This window comes from Patagioenas fasciata, chromosome 7 (genome assembly GCF_037038585.1).
Source record: "Patagioenas fasciata isolate bPatFas1 chromosome 7, bPatFas1.hap1, whole genome shotgun sequence".
Classification (NCBI taxonomy): Eukaryota; Metazoa; Chordata; class Aves; order Columbiformes; family Columbidae; genus Patagioenas; species Patagioenas fasciata.
The window spans coordinates 33,307,840-33,327,027 of record NC_092526.1 but is presented as its reverse complement, the minus strand read 5'-3'; the positions used below and the strand labels follow the sequence as shown (position 1 = coordinate 33,327,027).

The following is a 19,188-nucleotide window of genomic DNA, read 5'->3' as shown; positions in this document are numbered from 1 at the left end:
ACAGCTGCTACAAACTTATGTAGGAATGATTGTTATTAACTGTTTTGTTGGAGACCTTTTTAGTGAACTAAAAAGATACATTAAAATTTTAATCCTAAAGAAGAATGGAAAGGGACAGCTAGACTCTTTAAAACTTGCCTTTTATAATTCTATTATCTAACTGGTATTTGTACATTTGTCGTCCTTTTCAAAATTTCCTTTGAAGATATCTCGCCTGCGGGATCTGACAACACTTCTTTGTGACTATGAGAGCTTTAAGTCAGTACAGCATGTTTGCCATCTCCCTGATGTTAGCTTTGGAAAACTGTGTGAACAAAGTCCATCTCCTGAGCAGCTCCTTCATGCTATTGAACTGAGCAATCAAGTTGTGACCGATGTCTTGAATCACAGAAGAATCTCCCAAGAGCTTAAAAATATACTGATTGGGGATGCCACAAACATCCAGACACAAACGGAGTGGTAAGGTTCTCCCTCTGAGTTAGATTCCTTTATATTCTATTTATGAAATGATGAAATGGCTTCTTGTTGTCTTTTCATATTCCCAATTTTGTTGGTTGTTTTGTTTTTCCAATTTAGGTTTCAAGAAAATGTACCGGAAATCACTTTTTTTCAAGAGATTCCTCAGTATATGAATACTTTGAATTCCATGTTGAATGTCACTGAGAATTTAACAAATTCTAGCACGCAAGGTAGCTTTCTGTATTTACTTCACAATGTTGGTAAACATCATCACTAGTGCCTTATTTTCAGCTGGAAATCCCAAGACTTGCTTAGCTGCCAAGAAGTTATATTAATGAAATCACCATGTCCTTAGGTTTGTTCACCTGGGGTAATTCTAGAGCATATTTTAGACTACTCTATGTTTTCTGCACAGCCCAAGTTGTCCTATGTGCTGACAGTTCCAAGTCTTTGTATTTGAGTAACTTTTGCTATCACTAGACCTGGCAACTTCAGCCCACATATCAGATGTTAAACCCTAGGACACATGACTGTATTTTGCAAGTTTTTTTTCATCATCAGTGATGTACCACACTTTCATACTTAACCTAAAGTCCCATCTGTGTGCTGGAGATTGCTGTATGTCTGGAGAAAGCTGTTACATCAATTGTTCTTTGATTGTTCTTTACAGAAAAGTTAAGAGATGTGTTAAAAAATGTGGACCAGCTTAAAGAGGATCTCAAAAACACAACAGGAATGTCTACAGGCAGTATTGATGCTCTTCTGGAAGCATCTCTCCCAGAAAACAGCAGTCAGGTAAGTTTGCTATCATCCTGGTGGGATATCTTGTTGCTTTCTACCTCTCAGACCATTAAAACCAAAATTTGTTAGCAAATGAGCTAAGCAGATCACTGTGTGTGTGACAGCACAGAGGTAGATGATCCAACAGGGATAGGCAGCATAGCATGTTATGGATCCAAATAGCCATCAGAAATGCAGTAAGGGCAGTATTTGATGTTAGTTCAGCCACTGGAGACCAAGAGCCATATGGTGATTGTTTTGAACCATATCAAGGGCACAGTTCACTGTAACAGGCTAATGAGGACCAAGTGGTGTCCTTGGTAGGGTCCTCAGTGCTGAGGAGTTGTTGCAGCCCGAATGGAAAAGCCGACTTCTAACCACAATTCCTGAGAGCATGCGGGGTCCCAAAAATAGCCTCCTGTAACAAGAGGTGAGCTTGCCTGTGCAAGCAAAGCTCCAGATGCTTTTCCCCTTCCCAACCATCTTGTCTGCACTGATCCCCAAAGAGCACGCTCTTTTGCAAATTTCACGTGTATCAATCAATGGGAAATTGAAGCCACAAAAGCTTTTATTACTGTGCCAGCTCAGCAGTAAAACACAACCCTCAGGATTTGTCCCTTGCAGTGGGAGTAATGGGTAGGCATTTTCTGGTTCTTGTGGAAAGCACAACAGCAAGGCAAGATTAATCCATGCGTGCCAAAGCTAGCAGTCTACCCACCTAACAAATTTTTTCTTCTTTTGTGCAAACAGCTCATTTCTCAGATCCTCCAGGTGGGGTCCTGTAGCGCCCGTCCTGCTGACCCGCAGCTGCAAACAGTAGCGGAGGAGTTCTGCAATCTCTCTCTTTCAGAGAGGACTCGAGAGATGTACATCCTGGGGGTCACCCTGTTACGACACTTAGACATTTACAATTTCTTATACAAGGTTAGTGCTGGATTTGTAGAGTGCTTTCTATAGTCTTTGCCGTGCGTAGTGGCTGAAAGGTCATAAAATATCATTGCAGTGGCCAGAAGCTATGCTGATTTACACAAGCCAAAGATCAGGCTTTGCTCGTGCAGTAATTTTTATTGCATATCCATGCTGTGACAGGGTGGATATAAATGAGGATCCCAGCTGGTGTAAACCAGCAAGCCTCATTTTGAGGCACTGGACCTACTCTAAATGCCTCCCTATCTGCTAGTATCTTTTATATGCTGTCACAACCTCTTGAACATCCCCAGCTGAGGTCAGCCTTCGCAAAAGTAAGGCACTTGGCTAAATTTTTATATTCCTTGGAAAGGAAAGCCCTGGAAAAGGTCCTTTAAAGTACATTTTTCCAATCTAGTTGGTACTGCCAAGTTATTAAATTATTCAAATATCCCATGCACACAACTATATAAACGGCATGTGAAAATACCATTCATGGAAAAGTCTGTATTGAATACATATTTAAAAATGCTACAGAAGTGATCCTTGGGAGAAAACGTTATTAAATGAGAATTTCAATGAATTTGGCTCAGGTGAAAAGTCACTTGTAGTGTTTGACATCTGTGTTGTGTGAAGTGCTACCTCTTAGAGACTTAAACTACATCCCAGCCAAGATCTGATAGACATTTCCTAACTGTAGGTGTTTGGAAACATGCACTGGTCGGAATATGTAATATTCAGGGGAGTGGTGTTCAAAAGCATTTGGGGATTTAGGAATACAAATCCCATTCATTTCCCATGGGACATCCTCTCCCTAAGCCTCCTAATGGTTTTTAAAATCCCACAGTCTTTGTCTCAAAATTAATACAATATGGATGTGTGCATGCATGTGCACACAGATTCCTGCTAATCATAATTGATTTCCTTCCTGCCTCTCGCAGGTGTTTTTCCCTAAGGAACTGCAGAAACCCATGAACATGATGTTAGACCTTCTGACAAAAATGAAATATTTCAGACACCAGGTTGAATCTGGTGTTGAACCGTTGCTACAAGCTATTCATTCATTGAAAAAGCTCCGGGAGTCTAGAAATGTGCCGCTGACTAAGGTACGTGTAGTCTGCATGTGCTTTGGAGGCAAAACATCACTGGAACAGTTTCCACAGGAATTTTTTACCATAGAAGTCAAAGGTGCATTAAGTCATTGATTACTGATTCTCTTTAGAAGCAGCAGTGTTCTAAGAAGAATCTCTATCAAAGTTGTATGTTGCCCTCCTGGGAGAGCTTTGATTTGGAGCAGTGGGATCATCATGTGCTCATGACGGGGGGAAAAATTGGGAACATCTGCTGTGGGAGGGACACTAGGAACAAAAATGCTGGGAATGAACAGCTGTCTTGAAGGAGTATAGACTTCCAACAAAATGCTGGAAGGGGTCAGGTTGTGGAAACAGCTAGAGAACAAGGCTTATCCAAAACCACATAAATCAGCAGCAAAACTTTGCTCTAGCTTTAGTGTGCATGAGATCACACCAAAAGCCTCAATGTTGCCCAAAACATTGAGTACAAACCCAATCCTGCTCTGACAGCTTCAGTAACTTCAGGTTGCACTAACTTCATCCAGCACTGGATCCAATCCCTCTCTGATCCACAGATCACAGGCATAATTTCTGGTAATCATGCATTTTAGACATTTCCCACAATGGATCTTGTACCTGGAAATGAATTTACCACCTCTGTCATAGCAGAGGTTAGCCGAAAAAGCATGGAAAGTCACTCTTTTTTTTTTTTTTTGTAGAGACAAACTTCTCATAAGAAAGCAATATAGAAATGTTCAGTCCTTGTCTTCTAATTCAGTTTTTTTTTTTTTGTATTTTATCTCTTCTGCAGGCATTATTTAAACCAGACAACTTTAAGACAACACGTGGCACATTTAAGTCCATGTCAAAAGTTCTCTGCAACCAACAGATCACACCCCTGTTTTTTGAGTCCTTACTTCCAGATTTTGGAGACCATGTAAGCAACAGTTCTTCTCTGGAGGATGTCCATGTCCAAAAGATGATAAGGAAATATGGGATTCCTCCTGACTCCAGTAAGTCTGACTTTTCCTTAAGGCAAAAAACATTTCAGAGCCAAACTCTACTGTTTCCAGAGAGATCCAGTGCTGAGCTGTCCCTCTGTATGTCTCTGGGGGGCTGTAAGTGCTCATGATTTATGGAGCTGAAGATCTGCATTGCCCTAATTATCAGCAGTTGATTTCCATAAATGTTAAAAGGAAAACAGCCTGTGTAGCAGAGCAGTGCTTGATGCTGTGCTGTTTCCCATTTGTTGCTGATCTGGTCTTAGGGCTTGACAGGTCACTGCTTTTCCTTGATGTGTAGTTTTTCTGACTGTACTGACATTATTAGCTCCTATGAGTTCAACAGAACTTAATTTAACCTTCAAGCGGAGAATCTTGGCTTGAACACTGAGACTTTTGTCTTGAGTGCAGCAACAGGAGGTTTTGGGGCTGGATTGCTTTTGTCAAGACACATTAAATCAGTCAGTGAAGAGGGCCTTGAAGTCTTTCAATGGACACAGCAACAAACTGGGCAGATGGGGAAAAAAAATACACTGGTAGGTTTCTCAGGAAAAAGCAATTTGTTTGCCTTTCTCCCCTTGCAGCACCGTTTTGCTTATCCTTTTACCTGGACCTGGTCAAGACCCCAAGTGGAGCTTTAATCTGGTCTTTTTTAAAACCAATGGTGCTTGGGAAGATCCTTTATACACCAGATACCATAGAAACTCGAGCAATCATGGAAAAGGTATGGCTCTGTTTACACTACATCAGGATACACCCACTAAAAAGGATTTTAATTTATCTAGCATGGGCTTATTTCTTTGAGAAGCAGAAGTCTATTTTCTGACAGTTTGGAGTATTAGTCAAATTACCTTTTCCTAGTTGCATTGCTGGTCACATGAGTAATCTTTTGTCTTTGAATGCGTCTTACCTCCGAAATATTGCAGTTCGTCTAATATTTATAATACAATTTTTTAAGGCCTTCAGCTTATAATGTTTTACCTCCATATTTTCAACCAGTAACAGAGCGATGTCTCCTAGGACAGATCCTGTAAACAGTGCTTGTTCACAAGCACCCAATAGTAAAAGGAATGCTGATATCCAAGGCATGCTCCAAATGTCCCATATGAGGCCATACTTTTAAGTATTTGCATCCCAATTCAGTGTGTTAAGGGGCATTTTGCCAAGCAGTGACAGGGTGCTAAGAAAAATCCTAAGGAAACCAAAGTTGGACTCAGCTGTTTTATTGACTTGTTTATTTTTAAAAAGCTTTAAGGTAAATGAATAAATGAATTGCTACATGATGTGGGTTTTTTATAGTCTAGTGCAACCCTGAAGCAGATGGCTGATCTAGCCCTGAAGTCCCAGGAGTGGTTGGACAAGTCTCCTGTCATCATGAATTCACTGACTAAGCTAAACCAGACAGTTCCGATGATCAAGGTATGAGATCCCACCTCTCCCGTGCGAGGGAACTGGGGGGGTGGATTCCTGCCCTGAGGTAAACTGGGGTTCCATGGACCTCAGGGACATCTTAAGTCAGCTGGGGAAACCCTTCTCAGGCTTTTTTGTGCCAGACTCCACAGTTTCTGTGCCTGCCTGTTCCTGTAACAGAAATACTCCTGACGCACCTTCCCATCTAAATCCTCTTTCTGAAATGACCTGTTTGTAATATGCTCCCTGACACTGGCCATGCTGAGGCCTGTTGGAGGGCGAAGATGAGCGAGGAACACTCTTCAGTTTGTAAATTAACTTTCTGCTTGATGGAGTGATCCAGCCAGCCAAGACCAGGCAAGAAATGACTTTTTCAGAAAATGAAACAGTATCTATAATAAGCATGTAGCTCTGGGTACACACATAAGAGCTATAAGATGTCTTTGTACCTCAGTGAATGTAAATAAAATTTCTTTTTCCTTTCTTAAGGAGCCTAGCCTTGCTTGGATACAGAAAGCAGTAGGCTGTAATGTTTCGCATACTTGCTTCCCATTCTCTGCAGTAAAAATTGTCTCTTTTTCTTACAAAACTATGAAAATTAAATGTCTGGAACTCTAAAGTATTAGAAGTTAATTTTGGTGGCTGGAATTCATTGTAATTTCAATGGCACTGAGAGAAAATTCAGAGTAGAATATGCAAAAGTGAAATGAAATATTCTCCGCTGGCTGCACTTGTTGGTGGAATAATAAATTATTTAGCAAAAAAAAAAAATCTGTCTACCGGTCTTCAAGCTAAACTTTGGTCACCTACCCATTGTTCTCTGGTTGTGTTCACAGGACTTAAAACAGACACAGGTGAAATGTACTGCATTTTTAGAATAACAAAGGTTTTCTATGAATTTTCTGTGTGACTCTGGTTCCTGGTAGAGAGACAAGACACATCCTCTGTTGACTTCAAGAAACATTAGCCTGGACTCACAGGGTTCTGTATGATGTTTTTCATGGCTAACATTTCCCCATCCTGATAAACAGAGTGAAATGTGGAAGGTCAGGAAAAGAGTAGGGGAGGGTTGTACAAATGCACAGTGAAGGCAGCTGGTTTGTTGTATTTTAGAAATACATTGAATAAGATCAAGGGGCCTCTGGTCAAACTGATGCTTTTTCTTTTTTCTTGCTAACAGAACACCCTGCAGAATCCGTTTGTGCAGGTTTTTATCAAGTTGATGGTGAATTTGGATGCAGCTGAACTGCTGAGTCAAATAAATGAACTGGGTAAGTTGGTCCACATGTACTGTCCTCTTATTTGTACTTCAGGTCTGGGAGCTCCAGAGTCACCAAACTGTAAGCCATCCTCTGGTACTGCTGTCTGGCCAGTATCGGATGCTTTAATGCAAGGCAATCTCAACTGTGACTCAAAAACCTAGTCGTCTGTGGGAGAAGGCTCTTGGAAAGCAAAGGGCTTGTATGAAGAGATGTATCTGGTGAGTGTTGAAGGGATAGTAGGATGGGAATCTCTGCAGCTGAGTGTGGCCACTGGAGGACACTGTTTAGCCATAATTATCACTTCAAATCAGCTACCTGAGGCTCTACTGGTAAATGTTGAGGTGAGCTCACTTGCATCACATCAGGGTTCAACTTAAAAGTTTCCCAGAGCAGAAAAGCAAGGGATCAGACACAGGTACACAGGCTCATGAAGCCAGAGGCATCATTAGAGGAGATGCTCTGCTGGAGGTTGCTGTTCTCTGGTGGTCTTGCATGGTCTTTCAGGGTGAGAGTTGCTGGTCTGCACTGTGGGAATCACCAGCTAACAGCGGTGGAGGATGCATACCGTTAGTGCACGGTGCGATGAGCACAGTCTTTCCTAGCTGGTCTTATTGTCCCTACCTGCTTTTTCAATGAGTGGCCATACATATCAACGTAAATCTGGATTGTGCCAGCAAAACCCAGCATAAACCATGAGTGGTTGTCATTTGTTGTAGTCAGGATATTTACATACTGTTTGTGATGACCCCTGTGTTATTTCACAAGTAGCATCGCCTATCTTTACTCCCCATAAAATCATCATGCCTGCAGCAGCTGTTCCATATTAGTTACACTGCATTATGCAGTCACCTTTTACAACAGCCAAGAAACAGCAGCGTCTTTATTAAACCGCATTATCAGGTTTAGTACACACATCAGCACAACAGACATAACTTCTCCTTGATGTGCTTGGATAAAGCACATTCTCCCCTGAGACAGAGCAGCTCAACAGACAAGTTGATTACATCAAAAACTGTAAGATGTGGAATGAATGGCGAGCATCATATGCAAGTCTAAAACCTCAGCAGGTTAGTACCAACTTCTGATTTGGGATGGCTGTCACATCCCATTGCTGGCATCCTCCCAAAGGTGAACTCACAAGCATATTACAATTGATTAACATAAAAATTGGGTCAACAACATACCTTCATTGTACTGCTAAGTGCAGAAATGTATTTTACACTTAATGTTTAGTGTGATGGCTTTCTTTCTTCTTTTCTGGTGTCAGCGTAAAGAGCAGAATGATGTGTTGGATTTTTTGCTCTGTGTAGTGATGCTACTGGTTTTGTGCTTCTTTTCAGATGATATTCGTCTGGAATTACAGGACAATGCTGACATCGTCGATCAGCTGAATACATTAGCTACCCTTGCTGTAAATGTGTCCTCCTGTGTCTCATTTCATCGTGTTCGGGCAGTCAAGAGCTTAGAGGAAATGGAGAAGATGGCTAAAGAGCTCTTTCTGAAGAACGAGCTTTTTGCAAGTACGTGACAGTCTTGTGTCCCCCTGTGAATTAAAATTGGCCTCCTTCAAGGTGAGAGTCCAGCATAAGAAGTCTGACTTCCACCAGCAACTGTTGTGGTCACAGCTCCCACCACACAGTGATCAGTTCTGAGCTGGTGTCTGTGGGACCCTCACACTGGAACCCCCTTATGGCAGTGGTTTACGCTCTCCTTTTTGTATGTCCTCTTCTCTTACACCTCTGCTGTCTGTATAGAAATCCTTTGGTCAGCTGGTGATTTCTCTTGGTTGATTCTCAGTTTGAACAAAACTTCACTGCACTTAGGAGACCTTCATAACAGCTGCCTTCTTTCAGGCTCCCCTAGGAAAAGATGCTTTAACTGAGAAAGAGATCATGGAATCCTAGAATCATTTAGGTTGGAAAAGACTTTTAAGATCAAGTCCAAATATGAGACAGTTCGATTTATTAGAAGGTCATAAAGTTCTTGAGATGTTCCAGCCAAACACTGTAATGTTGTATTAGGTCTTCCCAGTCACATATTTCACATTTCTGGGATCGGATTGTAGCCTCAGATCAGACTACAGAGAGGGATGGGAGCAGTAGAGAATAGGAACTTATGTTAATTTGAATGTCTTAATTTTCAATAATACCACCAAATATTTCCTCAATTAGGTTTTACTTTTAAGTCCTGTGACCCGTTTGATTTTATATCTCATAATTGAGGAGTAGACAGAAACTTTTTATTTTCTTGAAACTTCAGACCCTGATAATATTTGTCTATTCCCATAAAAGCAGTCTTCTTCCATGTTTCTCCTCTGTTCCATCATATGCTTTATCTATGGAATAATCAGGAAAAATATTCTGGAGAGAAGAACTTCCATGGTATTGCCTCTACTCAAACAGGCATTTTAAAGGAAAAGAAGTCCTGTCTGTCAAACTGTACCTAACAGGAACTTGCAAAGCTTTTATATTCTTAGACATCTCAGCTTTGCAGGAATTTGTGTGGGCGCAAAAATACATTTATAGGTCATGAACAATTTTCAACACTGTGTTCCTGAGATTTGTATGTTACAACATCACTGTGTGAGCTGTATTGATAAGAGAACCTTTGGGCACATTCATGAGAGGTGTGTGTGCTGTGTGACATACCCAACAGATGTGTGACAGGCCATGTTAACAGCAAGATTTTTCTAAATACAGCTGGCTATTTTGAGAGCCTTTGGGTTTTGAGTGCTCAGTGGGAAAAGATTTAAAGGCTTTGGGGATGTATTTCACACTCAGAATCATTGGTCATGTTTGAAAGTTTGAGTAGTTGCAGTGGTGGATAGTTTCCACTTCCAGACCCTCAAGCAGCCTACCCATCTGAGCATTATTTGTGCAGCAAAGAAGTGAAATGATGGATTGTAATGTAGAAAAGGCTTATAAAAATGAGGAATTCCTACATATCTGTGTGTACTGCTCCTGTGCTATCCACTCTAAAGGGAAAGCCTTTTTTTCTTTCTCTTCCAAGGTATCATTTTCAAGCTGCCTCCAAGCCAGAGCAGCCCTGGGGACTTGGCCCTCCCTCCCGTGCTCAACTACACCATCCGCATGAGCAGCCGGATCACGCAAACCACCAACAGGATCAGGGAGCGCATCTGGACGGTGGGGCCGCACAATTCCACCTCACAGAGCCAGATTTACAGCCGGGCATTTATTTATATCCAGGACAGCATCGAAAGAGCCGTTATTGAGCTACAGACTGGCAAGAATCCAGAGGAAATAGCTGTTCAGGTCCAGGCCATGCCTTACCCCTGCTACAATAAGGATATGTAAGTTCGTGCAGCTTTTGTCTTCGTGCTTTGTGTAAGCTTATCTTGTCTGATTGCTGGAGTTCACCAGCTGCACTGGTCTCCTTAATTTGATGTTCACATGGCATAGAAATAATTTCATTTTGTGGGTTTTCTTGTTTGTTTTGTTATGGGTTTTTTTGTTTTGTTTTTTTGTTTTATAAGTCTGAACAAAATTTGGACCCTAGTATAAATTATCACTGTTTACTTCGCTCAATCTTTTGTTTTCAGTGCTCTGTATGTACCCGAATTGTCACAGTAACTATAGGTTTTACAGCAGGTAAAATTCTCTGTCCCTTTTTTTACCACACATGGTAGAACTGAGGCTGGAGTTGGAAGGACTTGGGTTACATATGAGTGTTAGTTTGTTCTGTAGGTGTTTACATGCAGACAATGCAGCAGAACTTAGAAAATGTATTTATTGGGCAAAAAGTCCCTAGGTTTATGAGCTTTGATCCTAGAGATTGCTATCCAGCTGTGGTATTTGTTTTTCATTCCAGTGATTCTAGCTAATGTTCAGTGTATAGTGAATAGTTCTGAATACAGGTGCTTCTCAGATGCTTTAAGAAGGATAAGAGGGAAGATGAAATTATTCCATTCATCTCTGCAATAATGAGGGAGGACAGAGAAGCTTTTCATGTGCTGGGTTGCCAGAGTTAACAGCCTGTTGTACAGAGCAGTGCAGCGTGAACCGTGTGTGGACCAGCATTAAGTTTCGAATGGTGAAGCAGATCAGGAAGTTTTGGATCATCTTCCATTCCTCTCATTTTGAGCCAGATCTGCAGCTAATATAAACTGCATTTCTGCCAAATGCGATAGAGAGAAGCAAATCTCTCACAGCTGAGGACCTGCCCCTTCTGGCAAGGAAATTTTGATGTGCGTTGGAAAGCTGGCAATATAGTATGTCCTCAGGATTATTACCCTGGCCACAGCTGGTGGCCAAAGTGAGTGGAAAACACACAGGGAAGGGATTTCAGTGTCCATCAGAAAGCACTGAAGGATGTTCAACAAATAGTATTGGTAGGTTGGATGGTCCCTCCACCCTGACATGAAGGTCTCCCTTGGACCAAGAGTACAGACTAGACCTAGGAGCTCTTTCAAACCAAGTGTTGACTTCTTGCAGCAAATATGTTGGATTAGTGCTGAGAGATAGTTTTGTACCACGATTAACTGGCTGCTGGAGGCATTTATTACAGCATTAGCAGCTCAAGAACAAGAGAAAGAGCAGCTGAGAAAACCACTTGCCTTCAGGTTTCCCTCTTCACCCCAGGTTCAGAGGGATATGGGGTTGCTCAATTATTAAAATACCTAAAGGCTACATCCAGTAGACGTCATCATAAAATGGTTGTATATTGATTGTTATTGCATAGTTACCATCCCGTAGGGAAAAGGAGGAAATAGACCAGTACACAGAAGGTGTTGAGAATTTTTAGTAGCCTAGAGATCATGCACAAGGTGGTAGCCAAAAGAAACCCTAAACAACAAAGAGCTAGTAGAGCTACTGAAATGCACTTTCATTGTTCTTTATACATATGGCTTCATTTGCATGGAAGCATGCCCTGAAAGTGCTGGTTTGTGGGAAAATTTCAGCGTTACATGTAAGAAATTTTAAAAACAGATGTAGTTATATTAATTTCTTACTGTTATTGCACATTAAATTTTACCTAGGAATAACACTGATAAGTTTTTTAAACCAGGTTTAGAAATGATGGAGTAAAGCATAGCCCTGTAGATACAACAGAGTGAATCTCCCGCTAAAAAAGTTTGCTTTCCATCACAAAAGGAGAAATTTTGCGTTGGCCATTGTTGTCTTTGGGCACATTTGGCGTGGGAGGAAAGCTTTAACTGAAGTGAGGAGCCAAAAATTGTGAAGCCCACGTTGCAGACCTCGATCTGTGATACCTCTCCTGTGGGATAATAGCGCAGACACGCTGAGGGGAAGTACCTATATCCAAACTCCAGCACTAGGAAATATAACCTGATAACAAAATTTGGCTATTATATTTCTGAACAGAACTGGGGATTGTGGCTGGCTGCTGTGACGTTTCAAAATGGGATGTACCCCATCAAAGAACCAGGAGATGCCCCTACCTGTGGTGGATCCTGTTCCTGCCAGTGGTGAAAAACTTGCAGAATGCATCTGGAAATCCCTCTGTGATTTAGAAAAAAAAAAAAAAAGATTTTGAACAGTCAGGAGTCCCATGAATAGAAAATCTCATGCAATGGCAAAATACCTTTTTTGTAGTTATTAATTATAGTCCACTTTTTGAAATATAAGCATGTCTTTTCCTGTGCCAAAGTATTATTCTGAAAAATATATTCTGTATAAAGCCTTAATCCCCAGAACATTTTGTATTCAGCTAAAGCCTCTATTTGCCTTTTACAGGTTCTTAACCAGCGTGACCTACTCTCTTCCATTTGCTCTGATGGCTGCCTGGGTACTGTTTATAGCTGATTTTGTTAAAACACTTGTTCAAGAGAAAGATCTGAGGCTTTATGAGGTACGGTGAAACTTTCTGGGGCGTGCAAAATTATAAACAGATTTTCCTTATTAGTGGGTAGTATGTCTCATGTGCAATATTAAATGGAGCAAAACAAGCATTAAGGCAACTAATATTCCAAATATCTATTGTTTGACCTGCAGTGTTTGAATTCTGACATTGTAACCAAACTTGAAACCACAGAAATGCAGGGCATGTGCCCTTCAAGTAGTGAGAATATTCCTTTGCAGTTATGAACAGTTGAAACATGGGGACCTCACGAAATTACAAGTTTTCTGAAGATTTAAAGCTCTCTAAAAATTGACTTTGAGTCATACCTGCTGGGGACAAAGACATGAAAAGTGACTTATTTCCTATCCTTGAAGTTATTATACTTAATATTTTAGAAGGTGCTACATATTACATCAGCTCCCCTGAAATGAAGTTCTTCATTCAGGTTGCCTATTGGAAAAGAAATGACATTGAGACACAGGGAATTTATTAAATTAACTCAGGTTTTCAGTGTGAACAGAGTCAACAGAGATGAGCAGCAAAAAACTTTTGTAAAACTAAGCTTCAGCAAGCAACAAAATCTCGAGCAGATTTGGTTTTTATCCAGTACCATGGAAACAAATACTGATTCACCAAAAACATTTCCAAGAAAGATCACTCTATGAACTATGATTAGACTGAAAATGAAGCCCGGTGACTAGCTGACAGCCCCTTGCTGTAGTTTAGAAAACTCAGTTTCACTGTCTCTAAGAACCAGGCTGTCAGTGATCTTTTTAGGTGTGTAATAATCAACAAAATGACACCAGCACCTGTAGTTTCTTTTGGATTTAGCAATACAAACTTACAGATTTATGTAAGTCTTGTGGGCTAGGTCATCAGCTAATATAGTTTAATATTGCTTCCTCATAACCATGGTAATTTAGACATTATTTTTTGTCTTGGGGGTACGTGAGAAATGGTTTGCTTTCAAAGACACTTAAGAGTTTTTACACTGAAGCCACTGAGTCAATTAGCATTATTTTTGTAAAATAACCAAAATACTTTAGAAAAGTAACAAATCTAAGGGCAGAAATGGCTTTGGAGCTTGTGGGCTGTGACACTTCATACTTGCAGATCCTGTCTGTGCTGTTCGTTTATAATAGACTGCTTTGCAAACCTGGGGCATTCCAGAAATGTGAGTGCATGGTTTCTCCCTCTTTATCAACATTCAGTATGCCAAAGTATGAAAGAGCCTGTTTTGATTGTATGCCCTGTCCAGAAGCTGGAAAAAATAAACATTTCAATACCAGCAGAAAGATCTCTTAATAAACAGTTGTATTTGTGATTCTTTTTTTCACCTGTCTCTCTGTAGTACATGAAAATGATGGGTGTTAATGCCAGCAGCCATTTCATCGCCTGGTTCATAGAGTGTGCCATCTTCCTTCTAATTACTGTCACCTTCCTCATCATTATTCTGAAAGTGGGTGACATCCTTCCCAAAGCAAACACAGCACTCCTGTTCCTGTACTTTATGGACTACAGCCTGTCCATCATAGCCATGAGCTACTTCATCAGTGTTTTCTTCAATAACACCAACATAGCAGCCTTGGTGGGCAGTCTTGTGTACATCCTCACCTTCTTCCCCTTCATTGTGTTGCTCGTCATCGAGAATCATTTGAGCTTCTCTGTGAAGACCCTACTGGTAAGTTCTGCTTTTCAGTAAGAGGACCATGTGTGCACCTTCAATAAGTTTCCACTCTTATTATAACTTGTGTTATAAATATACTTGAGTTTGGTGCCTTTCTGAATTCCATCAGTGGGTGTTGACAGGAGAGTTGGCCATGGCCTGTTTGAGGGAGACCTGGAATTAATTGTGTCCCATGATCCAAAGCAATACTTGTGGAATTCCAGTGAGTTCCCACCTGCCAGCTGAGTCAAAGTATGTTGAGCTACACACTTTGCCCTTTTGAGTTGCAAAGCAAAATGGGTTACTTCAACCACTGTGAAAAATTAGGCTGTCTCAGTAAGGAGTTTAGGTAGCAGGGCTATGAAGGAAGGCTGGCTCTGCTCATTGCTGTCTCTGCTCACCCTTTAGTTTCGTGTATCTCAAATTCCTAGCAATGGAAGTAGAGGTAAAGCCTTGTTTCTTAGCAAGGGTAGAAATAGACAGGTATTAGGTTCCAGAAGGCAGACTTGTTTTCTTTGAGATTCAGGAAAGGACATCTAGTAATGCAAGTGGTAAAAATATTAATGACATGGCTGGTAATTCACAAACACTGCTGTATTTCAAAAGCCTAAAATAGAGCCCTGTATGCAGGAGAAAATTTGGTCCTGGGTGTAGAAGCAAAAGAAAGGTGGGCTCTAAGGAGATGTTACAGCCCATCAGCAGAAGCACTGCCCATCATAAGCCTGGTCCAGTGCTCTTTGTGACTGTTGGAAGAAAAAAAAAAAACCAAAAAACAACAAACAGAAAACAACCCTATTCATTTTTCTGGCTCCTGGACCAAGCCAATGAGGTACCTGATTGGTCGACTAACTTGATTTCTCTTTCAGACTCATTCATAACTTCTTTATTTTCAATATATATATATATTTTTTTTTTTTTTTTTATTCCACAGAGTTTGTTGTCTCCAACTGCGTTCAGTTATGCAAGTCAATACATTGCTCGTTATGAGGCACAGGGCATAGGTATGTTTATTGTAGACAAAACTAGGCTTTGAGCTGCCATGGTAGTAACATTTCACTAATATGGATTCTGTATTTCTAAATGCCTTTCTGCAGGTCTGCAGTGGGACAACATGTATAAGTCCCCAATGATTGGAGACAACACTTCCTTTGGTTTGATGTGCTGGCTTATTCTGATAGACTCTCTCATTTACTTCATCCTGGGATGGTATATAAGGAATGTTTTCCCAGGTAAGGATATGAAGCATCAAGGCTGACGCTGAACCATCTCTTTTGGAAAACAATGAATTCAACACTGGCTCATTCCATGGTTCAGGCAGTAGAGCAGTCTGCATGTGCAGGATACATCTTCTGTTTCTAGGCAGCATGGCTTTGTGGATGTCTGAGAGTGTTAATGAAACTGAAACAGAGCAGAGCAGGGAAGAATTAGGGTTTCTCTGCTTATCACATGGGTAGGTGGGTCTCCTGAAGAAGCTGAAACCAAGGACGTGGTAGGGTGTGTTTGCGGTCTGGTGAGTGAAAATGAGAACAGAGCATGTTGGTCTGCATTTGTCAGTTGAGTGATTTTGTGTTGCATTACTTATATCATTTGATTTCTGAAAGTAACTCCTGCCTTGGGCAAGAACCAGTACATTTGTCTTTTACTCTTCTTCCCCACCTAATGAAGCAGTCCACTGGCATACGGAAATCTACCCAGTGGAAAATGTAAAGTACTCCTGCCCTCCAGCTGTGAAGTTACTCAGAATAACAAATTAGTGAATGCCTCTTATTTTGTCAATCAGGCAATGTCTCTACCAAGTATCAGTAGTACATGAGCACATCAAGAGGGGAGAGATCTCTGTGGAGTTTTATTTTTGCAATTTTGCATGCACCCCGATCTTGATACTTCCTCAGAAACAGACACCTGAATGAGATTCCCCTTCTCCTTGCAGGTAGATATGGCATGGCTGCTCCCTGGTATTTCCCGTTGCTTCCATCTTACTGGGTCGAATACAACAGTTACCTCCCCCTCTGGAATGAGAAACAAGGAGGCCTTCTCTTCACCAAGCTGATGTTAAGGAAAGAAGCCACCCTCAACAATAAGATATGTACGTGAATACTGGGTGGAGTAGTGTGATACTAACTTATGTTCTAGGTAAAGGAAGCCAAATTTGTACAGGGGCACCATACTGAGAAAGCATATTTCTATACTGATCCTGGTTGGTAGCTCAGGAAAAATTGGGAGCTGTTAAATGAATGGAGATAGGGCTTTTAAATAGTACTTTTTCTTCCTATTTGTGGAAATCCAGTACTGATATTCACATCCCTATTTGTGTGTGCTGTAGTTGGGCAGTTACCTTGGATGCATATATCCACTCTACAAAGCTCTGTGGAGAAATACAGTTTTGTTTGTGGAAGCAAACAGAGGTTTCCGCTTGACAAAAGGGATGTGTGCTTCTTTGCTCATCTCTTTAAATACTGTGAAATACTGCACGATCACGTATAAAAGCTTGCTGTTTCTACCTCACTGAAAATAACTCTGCAGCTTTCCTCTATGTCCTCTAATTTTCTGTGCTTGCTTAATATAAATTAAGTTATGGGTTAAGTTAGGTGCTCCGAAACATCTAAATATGAGACCTTTTCAAAAGTGATTAATGCTTATTGTCAGGAATTATTAGAAGCAGCAGAAGTAAAAAGGAGAAATCCCAGAGAACTCAAAATGGTACAGACCCTGTGAAATGTTCTGTATGTTCCCAGCTGAAAGGCACCTACTTCTGCTGCATTTTGCTTTTAAAAGCCCTGCTTATCTCTGAGGTGGAAACAGTAGCACAAACATGTGCTGGGGTGCAGTAACTGTCGTCTGCCCCTTCTCTTTGATGTCAAAGGTGCTCCCCCTCCTCACGTGGAGCCTGAGCCCACGGATCTCACCTTGGGAGTCTCCCTCCGTGGCATAACGAAGGTTTATGGATCCAAAGCTGCAGTGAACAACCTCAACCTCAACTTCTACGAAGGGAATATCACCTCCCTGCTAGGACACAATGGAGCCGGGAAAACTACGACCATGTGCGTATCCTTTAAAGAAGCTTTTGCCTTTTTATACCGTGGGTGAACAAGTGAGCAAGTGGGGCTGTGTAGTGTTGGGAGACTGAATAATGTGCTTTATTAGGCCAAATCTCTCCTGTAGTTTATCTTGCTCATGGATGACCTTGCCAGTCCCTTCATCTATTAGAATTAAAGGTTCTTTTCTGCTTAGGAACACACTTTTTAATCTGGTAGGATACCTGTAATTCACAGCACAGCAGTTGTTCTAGCATTTTGTTCCGTGACAGTTTGGTGCCTGGCGTTGGGTTGTTCTGAAAGCTGTGGGCAGCTTGTGCACACACCAAAGCAGAAGTGATGTGAGCAAGAAAGCTTAATAAAGGTGTATTTCAGCTGTACAAACTCATGCATTGGCTGGGCTGGAATGCTAGTGGGTTAATATATCAGCCTTTCAGCCCTTCCAACCTTGCCATTTATAAATTATTATTTGAGTTGTTAGATAATAGCACTAAAACAGACCTGTAGAACTTGACTTCTTCACTGATATATATGTACATCACACTGAAAGCAACATTAAGCTGATAAATAGAAGCCTCAGAAGAGCCAAAACCAGTAAGACAGATGTGTGCTTCATCTCAACTTATTATCAATTCATCTCATATCCTCTTTGCAAAGTGTAGGCAAAGGTGATATACAGAAAAGTATAATGGTTTCTTGAGACTTAGTGCCAGCTTCAAATCGTAAGTAAGGTCACAAGTTACTTTTTCCCTTTTTAATGGTGGCTAAAACTCCCAGAAGAGAGAGAAGCTCTGGGAAGGTGAAGGGCAGTCTGAGACACATCTTCTCCCTTTAGTCTCTACAGGACAGCACCAAAAATTACTTATACTGTGCAAGTAGTTATTCTGAGCAGAGGGTGTTTGACTCAGGTCTGCTAGGTTTTGCTAGGTAGGTAATTATTCGCTTGAACTAGGTGAAAGTGCTGCCGACTGTGAGGTGTTTTGTCTGGAAGTCCTCCCCCATTTTTTGTTAATAATGGCAGTGAAATCAGGTTTCCATGCTCTGATGTGGTTAGTAAAATGAAGATGTGGTTTTCAGTCTCTGTTGTGGTTAGCAATGTGAGGCTGTCTGGGCACTGCAGACAGACCTCAAAGAATGAAGAGTAACTGGATTATATGAATTCTCAGTGGTTAAATTGGAAGCCCAGGGCATGCATGAGTATTGATGTATGGGATATGCAATGGTCTGACTTAGGGAGGGGAAGGCTGAAAAAGATAAAAGTGCACACGAAAAGTAGCCAGAGTTCAGTGTGTCAGCTTGGTACTTGCCCTCGGATTCTCACAGGGGTGTATGAGGATGTCCTTTGATGTTAATTGGCCACAGCTCTGCCAAAGCATGATCAGACAGCAGAAGCAGCAGTGGCCAGTGGTCTCTGGCTGGAAAAAGTGTGACAGTGACGTAAGGAAACTTTGAAAGCGATGATAGGTACAGGACCATGTGAAAAAATTAACTATGGCTTTCTCCTTCTGACTTCCTTTTCTATTTATTTTTGCCTTTCAGATCTATTTTGACTGGGTTGTTCCCTACATCATCAGGTACTATCTTTGTGTATGGCAAAGACATCAGGACTGACCAGGAAGTTATCAGGAAGGACATGGGGGTGTGTATGCAGCACAATGTGCTCTTCAACTACCTCACCACAAAGGAACACCTGCTGCTCTATGGGTACATCAAAGTCCCTCACTGGAGTAAACAGGAGCTCTACCAAGAAGTGAAGAGGTATAAGCATAGCAGGGT

The 19,188-nt window shown here is 41.2% G+C and overlaps 1 protein-coding gene across 1 annotated transcript in view; it reads left to right on the top strand.

Annotated features, from left to right (window-relative positions):
• Positions 1–19,188, top strand: part of ABCA12 (ATP binding cassette subfamily A member 12) — an 84,535-nt gene that overhangs the window by 35,909 nt on the left and 29,438 nt on the right. Inside the window, exons 13-30 of the mRNA XM_065840850.2 lie at positions 206–459; positions 577–689; positions 1,130–1,254; positions 1,990–2,163; positions 3,087–3,251; positions 4,030–4,231; positions 4,804–4,943; positions 5,519–5,638; positions 6,810–6,900; positions 8,232–8,411; positions 9,901–10,201; positions 12,606–12,720; positions 14,063–14,392; positions 15,309–15,378; positions 15,472–15,606; positions 16,308–16,463; positions 17,241–17,418; positions 18,952–19,170. Coding sequence (XP_065696922.1) covers positions 206–459; positions 577–689; positions 1,130–1,254; positions 1,990–2,163; positions 3,087–3,251; positions 4,030–4,231; positions 4,804–4,943; positions 5,519–5,638; positions 6,810–6,900; positions 8,232–8,411; positions 9,901–10,201; positions 12,606–12,720; positions 14,063–14,392; positions 15,309–15,378; positions 15,472–15,606; positions 16,308–16,463; positions 17,241–17,418; positions 18,952–19,170 — 3,068 coding nt within the window. The remainder of the gene's footprint in view (positions 1–205; positions 460–576; positions 690–1,129; positions 1,255–1,989; positions 2,164–3,086; positions 3,252–4,029; positions 4,232–4,803; positions 4,944–5,518; positions 5,639–6,809; positions 6,901–8,231; positions 8,412–9,900; positions 10,202–12,605; positions 12,721–14,062; positions 14,393–15,308; positions 15,379–15,471; positions 15,607–16,307; positions 16,464–17,240; positions 17,419–18,951; positions 19,171–19,188) is intronic.